General features: G+C 36.3%; 1 protein-coding gene across 5 annotated transcripts in view; it reads left to right on the top strand.

Annotated features, from left to right (window-relative positions):
- Nucleotides 1-15,791, top strand: part of GK (glycerol kinase) — a 41,555-nt gene that overhangs the window by 22,950 nt on the left and 2,814 nt on the right. For 2 of the 5 annotated variants that reach the window (XM_061355112.1, XM_061355113.1), the window contains 7 exons: nucleotides 499-595; nucleotides 2,220-2,304; nucleotides 5,604-5,724; nucleotides 6,673-6,816; nucleotides 7,775-7,855; nucleotides 9,113-9,199; nucleotides 12,382-13,640. In XM_061355112.1, coding sequence (XP_061211096.1) covers nucleotides 499-595; nucleotides 2,220-2,304; nucleotides 5,604-5,724; nucleotides 6,673-6,816; nucleotides 7,775-7,855; nucleotides 9,113-9,199; nucleotides 12,382-12,395 — 629 coding nt within the window. In that variant the 3' untranslated portion in view covers nucleotides 12,396-13,640. Of the gene's footprint in view, nucleotides 1-498; nucleotides 596-2,219; nucleotides 2,305-5,603; nucleotides 5,725-6,672; nucleotides 6,817-7,774; nucleotides 7,856-9,112; nucleotides 9,200-11,157; nucleotides 11,229-12,381; nucleotides 13,641-15,791 lie in introns of those variants that run through there. The other 3 variants (XM_061355114.1, XM_061355116.1, XM_061355115.1) reach the window with 3 other exon arrangements.

The following is a 15,791-nucleotide window of genomic DNA, read 5'->3' as shown; positions in this document are numbered from 1 at the left end:
GTGATTATAGACGTAAGCTGAGAATTTAGAACTCTAAATCCATTTGAAATTAATGAGAATTTAGTTCTTAACTCCCTTTGGTCTTGATCCAGTTTCAGCTGCTTGCCTTGACTTAGATGCAAGTAAAGTGTGACCTTTAGCACTGCTCTGAAGGTTGCATTTGTTACCCGCATGATGCCCTTTGAAAACCGCACAGAATCTATGTCAGAATATTGAGTACATGATTTTGATTTTCAGTTTTGATTTTTCATTTTACATTTCCCACAACTTCCTATGCCCCATCTTCCATTCACATTGTTACAAATGGACAACTTGTCAATAAAAAGCAGAGTGCCAGAGTTAGTATTTTCTAATTGTATGTGGCTTTATTATTTTTGTAGCTGCCTGTCATATTCTGAGTATTTTCCCTATGTAACTAATAACACTTTTAAGTGTCGTATTTAAGTGTTGGTACAGTTGCGAAAAGCTAAATGAAGACTGTTTGTGTGTGTGCATTAGAAAAACTGGCTGCAGAAGTGGGGACTTCTTACGGCTGCTACTTTGTGCCAGCATTTTCAGGACTGTATGCACCATATTGGGAACCCAGTGCAAGGGGGTAAGAATCTGACTAAGCACTGTGTTTGCAGGGAGATTTAATGATTTTACAAATACTTTCACTAGTCCTTCCAGGTATATGAAATTGTTATTTTTGTTCCTGTGATATGTCATGATACATCATTCTCTGTGGTATCTTCAAGGAACTACCGTGTTTCTCTTTTGTATTTAACCAGTTCAAAATAGCAGCTGCTACTAGAAGAAAAAGGATCAGCTAGTTCAGCTACTCGCTCTCCTCTCCCCACATCCAAAAAAAAAACTGGGGAAGTGGGCAGGGAAAACATTTGGGCTGGGTTGTGTGTTTTACAGCACAAGTACAAGATAGTTTGATCATTCTTGCCACTAATGAGGCCAGCTTTTTTTTCCTCATGCATTTTTGTTTCTGAAAGGATATTTATCTCAGTAAAGAGCAAGAGGAGGTCTGCATACGTGTGAGCTCTCAGGCAAAAAAAAAAAGCAGAAAGTGAAGAATTTAGTTCTGATGAATTTTTTTGAGCTCAGTTTCCCGTGGCTGCTGCATTCACTATCACAAATGATACTGGCTACTTAACTCCTCCCCACTTCTCCCCCTCCTCCTTCTCCTTTTGTCCAGCTTTCTTTCCAGTCTGTTGAACACTCTTTTCTCCTTTCCTTCTAGTCCCTTTCCTGTAGTTAAGATTTAACTACCCAGTACTAGTTAGAACTACTAGTTCAAGCAATTCTATTTTTTTTTTCTGCTATTGTGAGCTTGCATACTGTTGCTGGAATCACATGCCATGGAAGTCCCAGTATAACAAATATAAATAGAAGATAACTTTCCTAAAATGAGAAAAGAAATCTTAAAGAATATCAAATTCTGAGGGTTTAGAGTAGTTGTATCTTTCTAATTTAGATGCTTTTTGTACGTAAGAAATAAAAAAATCTTTGAGTTAGATTTTTTACAGATTTTTAGATCAAGTGCTTAACTGTTCAACTGTTAAAACCTGATCTTTGAAATGACAACAACTAAAAATGTCCTTTAATGTATTTGAGCTTGTATATATCCCACACCAAATGTAGCAGCATTTCTGTGTAGTACACTACTATTGCTCAGATGTTGAAACAGAGTAAAAGGATAATTATTTGCTCTGTGGTTCAGAGTACATTGACAGAATTCAGCATACTTACGGTTAGATTATTTTCATATCCAAAAATCTCTTTGAAGGTGCAAAGGCAACTACTGATCAGATCTGAAAACAATTTTAAGCATTTAGAGCACAGCAGTGATGCAACTGGGCTTTTCCTTAAAAACTGAAAACATTAATTTATGAAGATTTTAGTCATAGGTGGTATCATTTTTTAAAGAAAAATCAGCAGTGATCATTCAAGACTAGAATTTGTTTGCTTATAGGTGAATATGCACCCATCTGCGTGTAGATTGGCAAAAAAAATTCGTTGCATTTGTATTGATTGGACACTGAACACATTAGTCAGGAAAATAGTGATGAGATTTTTGATTAAAGATAAACAAGCATACTAATATTAAAAAGTAGTACTCATACAGTAGAACTGAATGAGCTTTGAATTAGAAGACCTAGATCTGAAGTAATGATGTATGTCTGGTGAAGAAGTATGTCCTAACTGGTGGTTGTTTTTTTTCTCAACAGTATTATCTGTGGCCTTACTCAGTTTACAAATAAAAACCACATTGCCTTCGCTGCACTAGAAGCGGTTTGCTTTCAAACACGAGAGGTAAAGGCAAATTGGGTCCTAAATGCATTGTAAATTAGTGTGCTAACAGCAACTATAGCTCTTCAGGAAGAGAGAGGATTGAAAACATTTAATGAAGATTAATCATATGCTTTATATTGTACTTGGATGCTGTTCTTCTCTTTACATGGTTCTGATGTTGAAAAATTGTTCTGTGGTCTTATCTACAGTGGTGTGGTTGGGTGGTACATTATTTTGGGGTGGCAAAGCTGCTATTTTTCAGCACTTAAAATAAGGTGATTCTACTTTGCAAATATTTTGAGAATCAGAACATAGAAACGTTAAAATTACAAGGCCAGTGCCATAACTAAGAAGCCACATTAATGTAAAAGACTGCATTTTATATTGTTTGCTGTGACTGAGATGGCTTATGTTGCTTCTGGGATACAATAACAAAAATAAGTTAAAGCAAGACAGCAGCAAACATACCAATGAAATCTTGATTCACTTCATGCCTGTTACATCTTGCATTGCCTTAGCTGGCATTCTGCAACAGCAAACCTAAATTGTCACAGAAGAAATAAATCTCCCAACTGAATCAAAGGGGTTGACATCAATATGTTCTGAGTATTAGAATCTTTATATCACCATCTACTATCAATTTACACTCCCTGTATTCCAGTCAAATATAGGAGAAATCCCTTGAACCCAAGGGTTAACAGTCAAACCTGAATTTCATTGCATGTTTTTAACCTGCAGTTACTTAAACATACCAAGTTTTTAAAGTAACACTCGGCTAACACTGTGTGAGAGGAGGAAAGCAGCTTGCTGTTTCTGTAGTGACATAGAGTAAAAAGTACTCATGTGGAAAAAGCCATAAGTTTCACCCAAATGTCTGCTTTTGAAGCTGTGCTAACAGCCTCTGAGTACTCAGAAAGTTGTGAAGGAGTTTGGTGATAGAAGTCAGGGTAAAGTTACAGGAAACTGAACTGATAGCCTGGTCTGTTGTCTGCTCCAATCTTTCCTTGTCCCTCCTCTCATTCATTCCCTCTCATGTGACAGCTCAATGAACTTTCCAGCAGAAAATTATCCCTCTTTCTGCTGGGCTGTTTTTCTGCTGGATTACTGATCTCAGCTGCCTCGCAGAGGAGAGCAGCAAATGTCAGAACAAGACACCAGGCATGTCACTGGGAGTAGGAGGGAGGGGAATAAAGCTGACTGACTGAAGGTGACATTAACTGTCTGAACAGACCTAATACTTCCTCATACTTTAGTCAATGTACTTTTATCACAATGACAGGAGTGCCTGAGTGGGTCTCTGGACACACTTAAGTTAACAAATGAAGTCCTAGTGACACAAACATTTTCCAGAAATATATTGTTAGTTCTGTCTTGTCAGAGACAAAGGGTTTTAATTCCAGTTAAAATGAAAATCCTTTGTATCCTTGAGGAAAACCCTCAAATTTCATGTTCATTGCAGTTCTTGATTGTTTTATTGTGCCATGCAATTCCTCCAAGTCTCTTTTTCTTGTTATCCAGAAAGCTTCTTCCATGTGCAGACAGATGACACTTGTTACATTTTTTAATTACAGAATGCATTATGGAAAAACAAGCAATTTTTCAGTTCTAAGAGCTGTACAATGCTGTCATTTAAAAAAATTACATAAGTGGATAGCATAGTCTTCATCCTGCTTCATTACAATAGAAATAGCAGCAGCATGATCGTGATTTGTTCTGTTGCTTCATCCCTTCCTGATTTCTAGCATTCTTTTTTTTTTTAATCTATATTGAGCACATAGTATGATTCAACATGCTTTTGCACAGCGGTAACCAAAGCCAGGGCCTCCAGTGCTATAGGTATGTAAAGCTGAGATTATGAGGGGCTAATGATGTTTTGAATGTTAAAAAAGCCAGGCAAAATCAGGCTAGACAAATACGAAATGATACATGTGAAGGAAATCGGTGACAGGGAGCAGCACTAGCTTAGTACTGCCAGCAGACTTTGCTGCTGTGCTGTGAATTGTCTTTTCCAGTTTATTTCTTATGTATTGAACAGTGCAGGCCCACGGACAGATGCCTCCATGAACACTGGCCCTAGTCTTTGGATTTTTAACCATTATTTATCTTAAGGCAGTTCTTTTAGTTCCTTTAAAGATTTTCTGTTAAGCGACCTTTCTAACTTTCTGGAATAGATGGAGTCTACTGGACAACTCATCTCTATATAGTTTTTACTACCTAACAATTTTTTGATTCTTTTTTAAAAAGAACCATGCTGACTTCTCCCAGTAAGGATTGTTTAAATGGGTACTTTGTGAGCTACAGAACAGCACAAGAGCGCATTGTACTTTTGGTGGGGTTTGTGTCTGTTGCTTTGTCATTTAAAGCTGAGAAAAGCGCACCTCTTTTTTTATTCTAATAAATTGATAATTACAAGGAGAAAATGCACTAGTTAATGCTTAACTTTGGCAATGGAAGTTATGTACTAACCTAAAAAAATGTAAATGAGACATTTAATTGACTTTTTTACAAAACCCTAGAAAATCCACTATTCCACATTTAATAGGTTCTTGTAGGATAATGCTTTGGTGTTATCAGTAGCTAAGTTTTGAGGCAAACCTTACATTTTTAGGAAACCCTCTAAATATTGATAGGTATCAGTGAATTAAATACTCCACTCTTAGTTACTTTTCCCTTGCAAAGACTTTAACAATTTTCATGTATTTTCAGCTATCCACTGTGCCCAAAAGAAAGAAACATTATTTTACCAAAAAAATTACAGCAACAGTTGCAATCTATCTTGTGTAATGTAAGATTCTCAATTTTCAACAACTAACTGAAAATATTTCAAGAGGCTGCTCTGTCAAAACAGTTCAACATTCAGCGGTTCCTACTGAATGTCTTCCAGATTGACAGTTCAAACATTTTAATTTTTCAACTCTTTAATGCACCAAATTAGAGAAAGTATTTAGACAAACTGCAGTCAGCTAAAGGACTGCATTTAGTATTACTTCTTCCTTTGTTAGCTTTGATAAATGTAGTTGTCATCAGCTTTTCTTCAAAGTTTTTCTTCTCAGACAATATAAACAACACATTGGGCAGATATAGAGGATCAGAGGAGAAACATCTCATACATTAGGACTTCTGTAATACACAGAATGCATTTGCTGTACATTAAGCAAAACTGTATCGTCACTACTGCTTTTTGCCATTTTGATCTATAGGGGAGAGGAATTATCTACTTAACACCCTTCAGCAAATACTGAATTATCAGTAATTTACACTCAGAGGGTATCATAGATTTCTCTGCAATTAAATAATAACGTATATTACTTTTACTTAAGCTTTTAGATGCCATAAACAAGGACTGTGGGGTACCACTAAATCAGTTACAAGTAGACGGAGGAATGACCAATAATAAAGTCCTCATGCAACTCCAGTCAGACATTCTCTGTATTCCAGTAGGTAAGATGAAATTACAACTCCTATTCACTTTTTAAAGCTGAAAAAAACATTGATTTGTCATGGCTAATGTGTCACTACACATCAGGACATTGCACAGTAACATCAGGATATTATACATCTTTGTCTGTACTGAAGACTGATAATTTGCTGGATAAATGTAATAATCTGCCTCATATGCAGCTTCTAGAAAATAATTAAAAAAAACGTGTTGTCTCTTATGCATAAATATGAGACATTTCACTGGAAAGTTTTTAACTCTAGAAGTTTTATAGCTTGCCTTTAATAATACGTAGTACACAAGGCTCATGCTCTCAGTACAGAGCCAAAGTTCGTAGCAGATGAAATGATACAGTTAATAGAATCAGATTTTAAAGGATCCTCTGCCTTAAGCAGAGAAGCAGGCAGTTCTGGAGTTAATGGAGCAGAGTTAACATCAACATCTTGGGGGTGGGATGGTCATATCTGTGGAAGGCAAACAAGCTAGTAATACAGCAATTTGTAGCCTCTTTTAAGATGCCTTTTCTTAATATAAATGCTTTTAATAACACAATATCTAGAACATGGGAACAAGACTGGTAACTTAGCCAGCAACCACGGCTTTTAGAAGGGAGGGAGAAGATAAAAAGATAGTGTATTATTAACAGGAGCACTCTAGGGAAACTGATGGTTGAGGTCAGCAGCCCTGCATGTGGTGTGAAAATGGGCAATTGCATGAAGCAGTCTTAAACGAAGTAGTGATCTGAGATATTTCAAAGACTCCGATGACTTTGGTTGAAATTAGCCTCATAACTGTGTGAACTGTAATAAAATGAGGCTTGCAGTTGCTAAACTTAAAGTAAGCATATAGCTGTTATATCGTTCTAGATATATATGTAAATCTTTAGTTCCAATGTCATCAAAGTGATTTTCATTAAAAATCTTCATGGCTTTCTCTGTGATTTACTTCAGTAAAGCCATCAATGCCTGAAACAACAGCTCTAGGAGCTGCTATGGCAGCAGGAGCTGCAGAAGGAGTTGGAATTTGGAGTCTGAATCCTGGAGATTTGACAGCAGTGACATGTGAACGATTTGAGCCACAGATCAACCCAGAGGGTAAAATCCTTTCATATTACCTAAGAAATCACAAACTTAATGCTCTATGTCCAGCAGTTAGTGGTTTTTTTGCTTTGTTGCAGTCTAACATACTGATATAAAACCAGCTATATATGAATATCCTCACAAATGTTAAAGATGAGCTTTTTTGTAGTGTTCAGTTTAGAGAAAAGTGTGTTTCAGTTGCTGTTATGTCCCTTTATTCACTAGTAAGATTGCAAATGATTAAAATGCCATAACTCCACAGGGGAATATGTTGGGGTTTTCTTCTTTCTTTATTTTGAAAGAAGCTTGGCACTGGGCATTGGAGTTAGTAGCTTTTGATTTCTAGCAAGTAGAATCAAAGGTTTTGCAGGTTTGAAAAATTTTTATGGAGAAAGATGTCTCCTAAAGCTCCTGTGCATCTGTGAGTTTTTACTGGTTTTGGGACACTTTTCTTTTGACTTTAAAAGGCCTACATTAATCACTATTTTTTAGCTAACTATCTTCTTCATCAGTTCGTAAGTGCTTTAGAGATGGAAAGCATGTACTTGACATAATTAATCCGTGTGCAAGACAAATGCGTTTTTGTCTTTTAAAATTATTTCTTAACTTCTAGTGCAGAATTTTGCCTTATCATTGATTATAATTACTGCTATAATCCCTACTTCAAGACAGTTTTTTCAAAACTGAAGGGCTTCTACTTGAATAGCAATTGCTTCATTTTGTCCTACTTGTAAATCTTCTTATTGTGGAAATGCAGAGAATTGGTTTTAAGGTTTATTTTTCCTTACTGTGCATAACTGGGGGGCTTTGGGTTGTTTTGGTTTTGTTTTTTTATTCCTTATTGTTCTCTGCAGACAAACTATACTGTGCAAAAGAGTGGAAAACTAATATTGTAGTCTTTGATTCTTAAATACTTCTAGTTGTATTTATATGCATTGAGAGGCTATTCTGTTTTTTGATTTCTTAATTTCAGAAAGTGAGTTTCGCTTTGCCAGATGGAAGAAAGCTGTAATGAAATCTATGGACTGGGTGACATCTGACATTTCTTCAAATGGTAAACCACAAATTAATGCTAGTCAAGTATTATTTAATTAGCCCGTTAACCTTGGTAGTTAATCTACTCTTTCTGTTCATACCATCTCTATGGTACTTTTGACCTTATTCCAGTGATTTAAAAGTTACTACTTAAAACCACTGTACAAACAAAGCAGGAATATTGATAGGTAGGTCTTCTTCTTGAAAGGAGGGCACAAGCAATATCTTGTAGGGCTCTGAAAACAGAGGACATGAAATCAAGGCTAACTACAGGTTTTGCAGAATGACATTGATTTACAAAAAAAAACAAAAAAAAAGTGACCTGGAAGAGATTCAGCACAATTCTAAGACAGTGCAGGTATTCTGTAAACTTTCTTACACTAAAACATCATGCTGCAGAGGAGAAAAGGTTCATCCTGTGATTTTTCTTGATATATCCTGCCTTTATTATTTGCTGTATGGGAAGGAGGGATTGATAGCCACATCAAAATCTGTTTGCCCCACAAGGGCTAAGAGCAAGAAGTTGTCATAAAGTGAAGAATTGCATAGTCCTATTATACACACAGAGAATATACCAAACACTTTTGAGGGACTGAACAAGTTCTTTCTTTGGAAGTAGACAGGGTTTTCATCTGTCAGGTTTGAATTAAATAAAACCTGCAGTCTTCTATTATCTATAATTTGAACTTATATTTCAGCACTATTTCAGGATAAGATTTTTGTCCTGAATCATCCTACAACACATCATTTATGGCTTTATCTTAATTAAATTTCCCTTCTGTTGGAAAACCTGTTAGAATGAAAAGTGTTAAGAATCCTCAGAATGTAAACTCCCCCCACAATCCACAGATAAAGCTCTCATGCTGCATGAACTCTCTTTCTTTTATTCTTGAAAGCTAAAGCTAAAATTTTCCTTTCACCATCCTGTATGTTGGTTTAAGCATTTTATTTAACACTATGGGAAATGTTATTTTCCTTAGTTCTTGCTTTGAAACTGTGTTCTGCTTGCTGAGAGTATTGAACATTGAAGACTACTAAAATGGGCTCAATGTAGGTAGTGCTAACAATGGAATTTGGATTTCAACTTTTATACTGAGAGACTGTTTTGAGTTATTGTGGGGAGTATAAATAATCCTTTTTAGTTTTTCTGAAAATGTCACTACATTTATTACGTTTTGCTGTTCATATGATTTCTAACTCATACATTGCAATTTATGTATATATATTTCTCTTTTGATTTGCTTGACTGGATACACCCTACCCTGGATGACATCAGGTGACAGTAGTATCTTCTCTAGTCTGCCTTTGGGTCTTTATATTATGAGTAGCATGATAATGTTAATCGGAGCAAAGTACATCTCAGGTTAGTTATTATTTGAACTAGAACCTTTTAAAAGCTATCTACACTAGATCAAGTGTTGGGGGGTTTTGTATTCCATCTATTTATTTTTAGCAAAAATGATGCTTTTTGTTGTTCATGCACACGAGTGTTTGATGGTGTGAATTAGATGCCTACGGGAACCAAGTGAATGCCGAATTCATCCTCATGTGCCATGAAATTCTTAGTTGTTGATGCACACGAAACCTTGAACTCTCCCTTCGTTTGTCTAGCTATGTGGACCGTACACAGTTTATAAAAGGCATATAGGTTGGAGCAGAATTTTGCACTGCCTGAATTACAGCGTGCACTGCAGTTAGAATAAGGTTCCATCCTTTATCCTGTACTTCTTCTCATAACATTTAAAATCATTTTGAGGCTCTTGTTCTAATAAAATGAAAACTTCTCCTCTGTCCTTGAAAGGCTTCAAGTACCTCTTTCATTTTTCTCATCCCCTTGAAAATATTGTATGGCTAGAAATCTTCATCTGCTAAATCTATACAATATACTTTTTGTACTTTGCTCTTGATGGATAAATGAATTCATTTTGTGTAAACAGAAGAGACCCTAAAAGGCCTATCTGCAAAACTGGGGAAAGGAACTGTGTGCATATGCAGTGAAGATGCATCTTCAACCTATTCATGTCTTTTATGTTAAAAGTTCTTAATATGGATGACAGTGTTAGTTACTTATGCCAGAAGTAAGATATTTCATTAAGAAATTCTTATGGTAAAGAAAAGGAAGTTTATATGGTGGTGTCATTTGTTCTTTATTGTTGTGTTTCATAATTTCATTACAAATAAAATATTTTACAGTATAGTCATTGTTGCTGCTTAGTAAGCTTTTGGGGGGGTGGTTTAGTTTTCTTTGTTTTGGTTTTGGCGGGAGGGGGTGGGGGGACTGTTAATTAAGCAGACAATTGAGGACTCTAGCATGCTCCTGTGATGATGTGTTTGTATTTTGTTTCTACTCATTCAGCCTGAATTAACTGTTCAGTTGTAATTTTTCTTGCATGGGAAGACACTGTCTGAGCTTGTAGGAGAACTAAAAACAAATTAAACAAATGCTAGGCAAAAATCAACCTGAACAAATGGATTGACATTGATTTACTAACTCTGGAATGTGTCTGTGAATGAGAACAGTCTTGATTATGAAAAATAAAATAAAACCAGCTGTGAATAGTGGGTAAATTTTTAACAAGCTGAACTCAGCAATTTGAATATTAATTCCAGGTCAGGGTCTTCACCACATGGAGGATACCTAAAATAATAAGTTCAGTGTTAAGTGGGCAGACAAGCAACTTAAATTCTGGGTTTATTGCTTTTTTAAAACAACTAATCAGTAACCTGCATATAAATATCTAAACTTGCGCTGCTGGAACCCATAAACTTTTTTTTTTTTCCTCCCTTCCCTAAGCTGATGAACGCCTTTCTGGCTCACAAGTGGAAGCCATACTCATATCAAGTCACTCTAGCCTTCAGAACCCATTTTTGCAGCTGTGTTCAGATAACAGTAACTTAATAACAGTACATTGATAAAAGATGTATATATATAATTATTATATACACCACTAGAGTTACTTTATATACCAGTATGTTGGTATATTATTTACATGGTAAGCTTGGGGACAGGAGAAGTTGGCAGAAATTTCCAGCTCTGAATTGTTTTAAAAATTATGTCTGAAAAAGGAATACCACCGGTGATGCTATGTAGAAGTTGTAGTTTTGCTCAGCTGTGTGTTAGGGTAGATCATGATAAACAGAATTTGTGTTGCTGGTTGGAGCAGGGCTGCTTCCCACTTAGTTGTTTGCTCTGGTAAATATCCTTTTGCTTTTAAAAGCTGGATCTAGCTGACCAGGCTTGCCTTCTAATTCAGTACAGGAGCACCATTAATTAATTTGTTATTTTTTATCTTTTAATGAAACACTGGATCTCCAACCCAGTCATCAGTTTAGTAAGTTTGAGGATTGAATCTACGGAGGATTGAATTCATCCTTCATGTGCTGAAACAGCAGTAAGTCTTGCATGGCAACAGTGCTGTTGTTGTTGAGCGTGTCTCTGTAGGGTAGGGACATGATTTAACAGTTACTGAAATGTGAAGGAAGAATCTGCTGTGGCAGAACAGAGAACACTAACATGGCAAAAAACCATTTACAGAATTACTAAACTAACTGTCTTTTCATGCAGCACCTGATGACTGAAAATGAAGAATACTGCATTTCATGTTAACATTTCATGACTTCATTAAAATTGGCTCATTTACTTGTACCTTATTTTATAATCTTCTTTCTTCTTCTCTCCCAGGGGAGAAATGGCCAATATTTTGTTTTATTTCGCTATTAAAGCAAGTTGTGTATAGCAACTGGAGTCCTTATGCTAAGATTGTTAGGTTTTTTCATAGTAGTTTTGGAAGTGGACATGAGAGCTGTAGCTGTACCTTTTGGGGGTGGGAATTATCTGAAAGTGATGCTATATTTTATTACACTAAAAAGAAATGCCTTTGCATGCTTAAATTGACATCTTTCAAGTGAGGTGTAAGTGGGGATTTGCTATGTACAAGACCTTACGTGACATCTGGGGTAGAAAGTTCTTTGACTTCATTGTCACAGAACAAGATGTCAGTGCTGATAATACTACTACATTATTCCTGCTTAAATACCCTTTAGGATTATTTTTAAAGATTCTGTTCTTCCTTTTTAGTTTCTTGTGCTGTGATAGTTACTGCCAAATTGCATGCTAGTTTACACATAGGGATCACTATGCAGTTGTACAGGTTCCTAGAACTGAACTTACTGCATTCATAGAATCATAGAATGCTTCGGGTTGGAAGGGTCCTTAAGGAAGCCTTAGCTGCAATAATAGTTTACAAATTTTGGAAAGCTGAGCTCATATTCAGGAAAAATATAAGCTTAGAGTACCTTCCATCAATTCTTGTACTTGTTAAAAATTTACCCACCGTGTGTGGTCACTTCTACTATATTCACATACCACACATGTAAGTGCTGGCTTATCTGATGTCACAAGATACATCTAATTTTTAATTGCATTAACTGGAAAAAGAAAAAGGTTATTATACTGAATTCTTCTTATAGCTCAGCTGTGTTAGAGTGTTCTTAATGTTTTAGAATAAAATCTATGTTACTAATGCATGTTCTTTCTTGTTTAAGGTAATGGTAATTGAGACCACTTAGCGGACTCTCTGGATGCAGCTGATTTTTTTTTTTTTGTTTGTTTCTGTTTTGTTGTCTGAAGAGATTCCACCACCGGTGTGATTATACTTTTTGTATGACTAAATCCACTCATGAATCCATCTGTTGCCATTCTCTGAGTGATATCCCAATGATACACTGAAACATAAGTCTTCAGCCCTTCATTGCTCTGCTCCCTTCCCCATCAACTCCAACTGCACTGGAGGCCTTTGCATCGACTATCTCACATCGTCCTCTAAAATTTCACAAGGCCTAGCTTTGAGAAAGTGGGTACAAAAAACACTGCAAATTGTGAGTAATGTCAGATGTTTAGCTGTCCTTTCAGGGTTTTGATTCTTTATACAGCACACTGCAGAAGGTTAATGATGCACTAAAGAACTTTGTAAACATCACAGCAATTCTTCCACCTGATATGAATTACCTTTTATATGTCTATGGTTGCCAAAGATTTTTCATTGTAGTGACCACTGGTCTGAAACACCTTCAGTGGTACAAACCTTTTAAACACTAGCTCAAAATATGTTGCCTGTTGCACACCACCACCAGTTTGGCGATGAAGAGGTTGCTGATGTGGTCCGCAGAGTACTGTTGAAATGATCAGTTACAAAGTTTAAAGTTTGTTTTGGCTTCTGTAGGTAGTCAGTTTACCCCTTATGAGTATTTAAGACAGTAGTTCCTGTAGCTGTTCCTTTAAAAGAGGTAGGAGTAAGTAGGTGTTTTTGTTAAGGCCATGTTTTACATTCTTGCGCTTTTCTGTTAGTTGGAAAGACAAATTTGATACGTCTTGATAGGACAGCTTCTTGGCCCTCAGCAACTGGTAACTTCTACTGTGTACAATGCACTTCTCTTGATCAATACTGCATACATTCTGTCATCCTGCTTAAGGATATTTTAGTGACTATTCACTAAACTTTTGAAAGTTGAAGCTAACTTAGTTTTCCTTAAAGAGGGTCCACTTCAAATTAAATATTAGTGCTTTAGTTCTTGGTCTCATTTAGTAGTATCTCAGGGACCAAAATCTCCCTTTTAGTTTTCACATCCATAGTTTTAATAGCAAGTTGTTGCGAAATTTGCTGGGGCAACCTAAAGTGCACTTGACACCTGAAATGGGCCACTGGAATTCACGGGCAATGTGCATCACAATTGAGTTGCATCCCCTTTGAAACTTTTTGCCCTCCACAGGTAAGAGAGTGAGGCAATAAATCATTTTATCTTCAGCTTTCCTCTTTGTATCAACAGCATGACAAATGCCAGCCTTACTGGTTAGGTCAGAGAAAATGTGTCCTTGTATAGTATCATCAGATCTGTATAGAATGATAGCGAGGTTAAATGTGGGAACAACACAAAGAATTTCAAAGGTGTGTTTAAATGCACTAGGAGTCAAAGGGAGCGTTTCTCTATGTGTGTTTGTTCTTAAAGAGTTTTGTCTTTAAAAAGAAATAGTCTTTAGCAAAGTTCATTTTGTTTTGTTTTGTTTTTTTTTTGTTGTTAAACTATGCTTAGAGGCTTAGTTTTTAAAAAGTTGTTAAATATACATATGTCTGAAGCAATGGATTGCACAGAAGTTCAGGTCTGTATAATATATTTAATGTAAAATGCATAATTGCCTTTCTATTACCAAGTGCAATGACCTTTGAAAATGTGACTTTTAATTCAAAAGGTAGAGAAGGAACATTTTTCATCCTGTGGTTGCTTGTATAAATTCAACAGAGGGAATTTTTGTGCACAGGTGAAAATGTAACAACTTCATTGAAACCCTGCATCTCCTGTAAATACTCAAATGTGAGGTGTGACAACTACAATTTCTGGGTTTCCCAGTTTTTGCTAGAGAGAAAGAGTGAAAAATAAACATGAAAATCTTTATACTCCTTACCTTTACTCTGAGCTGTTGCTGATCCCACCTCACCCTAAGGGGCAGGAGTAACAGCAGCTTTTGGAGCACATAGGAAGAGAGCAGCACACATCTCAACCAGTGGACTTCCGAGTATGACCTCTTGCCAAAAGCAATGAAGTATTGAATCTGAGAATGATTGATGTTGAAGTTTTGCCTTTGCTGATGGTGTATGTGGCAGGGGGAAAGGTAGCACATAGTAAGCAGGAGAAGGGGGGTTTGCTGCTTTCCTGACTTATCTTTTACTGGGAAACACAATTCCTGTCCGTTTTTCACTGAGTAAAAATCATAATTTTATTTTCAATTGCTGTTGCAAATATTTTTAAGTATTTCACACCACTGTTAACTTTCTACCAACATAGTTGAACTATATTGTAAACTGCATGTTGGCAGGAAGGGGACAAACTGTTGAAAATTAGCTTTTTGTGAAGCTGTGATTTATTTTTTTTTCTATAAATTACCGATTTCTAAATTTTTACTTGAGAAATGCATTAACTTGGTATTAAAATACCACAAATAAATTGATGTAAGATGTTGTTTTATTCTTGCATGTTCTCTCTCAGATGCATTTTCATCAGTGTTTTCTACCTGAGGTATCAGTGTACTTTGACACATGTTAAACAAGAGAGCTCCCTCTTTCAGTGTTATAGACACAGGCCACAACTTGCTCAGATACACACATTGCCTATGTGCAGTACTGCCCTCTGTTTTTCAATGATATATTCTGTTTCAAGGATGCAATTAAAAGTTACATTTCCTCAAGTGCCTCCATATTCAGGAAAAAGCAGGAAAATACAAGTAAAACGACAAGAAAGACACCGTTGTAACACAGGTTTTACCCAAAAGCCTTGAATCCCACTGCAGTAGACAGCAGCATAAGGTATTCCTGTTATTTTAATAAAGAAACATGGCGGTAGGTATATATGTGAAGGGCACATATGTGCATGCCTGGTTCTTGTTTGTTCATCTCTTTGTAGCTCCCAATTCTGCACATCTAGTGCGGCCTAATTATACCAAGGATATGGCCTTTATCCATAGTCTTTAGTCCCCTGTATCAAAATCAGTTGTGTCAGTCAGAAACACACCCGACTCCACCCCCAGAAAAGGAGGCAATTAAATATCATATCAGCACAGCAGCCTTTGCTAATACGCTATTACTTAATATCAGACTTCTCCCACTGCTCCTGAAACTCCTGTGTCTTCCTTTCACATGGCAAAATTACAGCCTGGCCCTTAGCCATGCTGCACAAGGGCATGCTCAAATTTCAGGATTCATCAGGATGGAATATAATGAGATTAGAACTTTATTAATGTAATCAGTATCGAAAATTTCTATGTGAAAAGTTTTGTTCAATGAAAGCTAATATAGTGTCTAGTCTGTTGCTGGAACTCTATACAAGAAAGTTTCTTGTCTGCATGTCTGTGTTAGCATCCAAGCCGTACTCTTTCCATCTAAAGAATCCTATGTCTGGAGCAA

This window comes from Neopsephotus bourkii, unplaced genomic scaffold (genome assembly GCF_033783945.1).
Source record: "Neopsephotus bourkii isolate Nb327-2 ecotype Australia unplaced genomic scaffold, CSIRO-AGI_Nbou_v1 NB_780, whole genome shotgun sequence".
NCBI lineage: Eukaryota > Metazoa > Chordata > Aves > Psittaciformes > Psittacidae > Neopsephotus > Neopsephotus bourkii.
The sequence above is the reverse complement of the archived record's forward strand: the minus strand, read 5'-3'. Positions and strand labels throughout refer to the sequence as shown.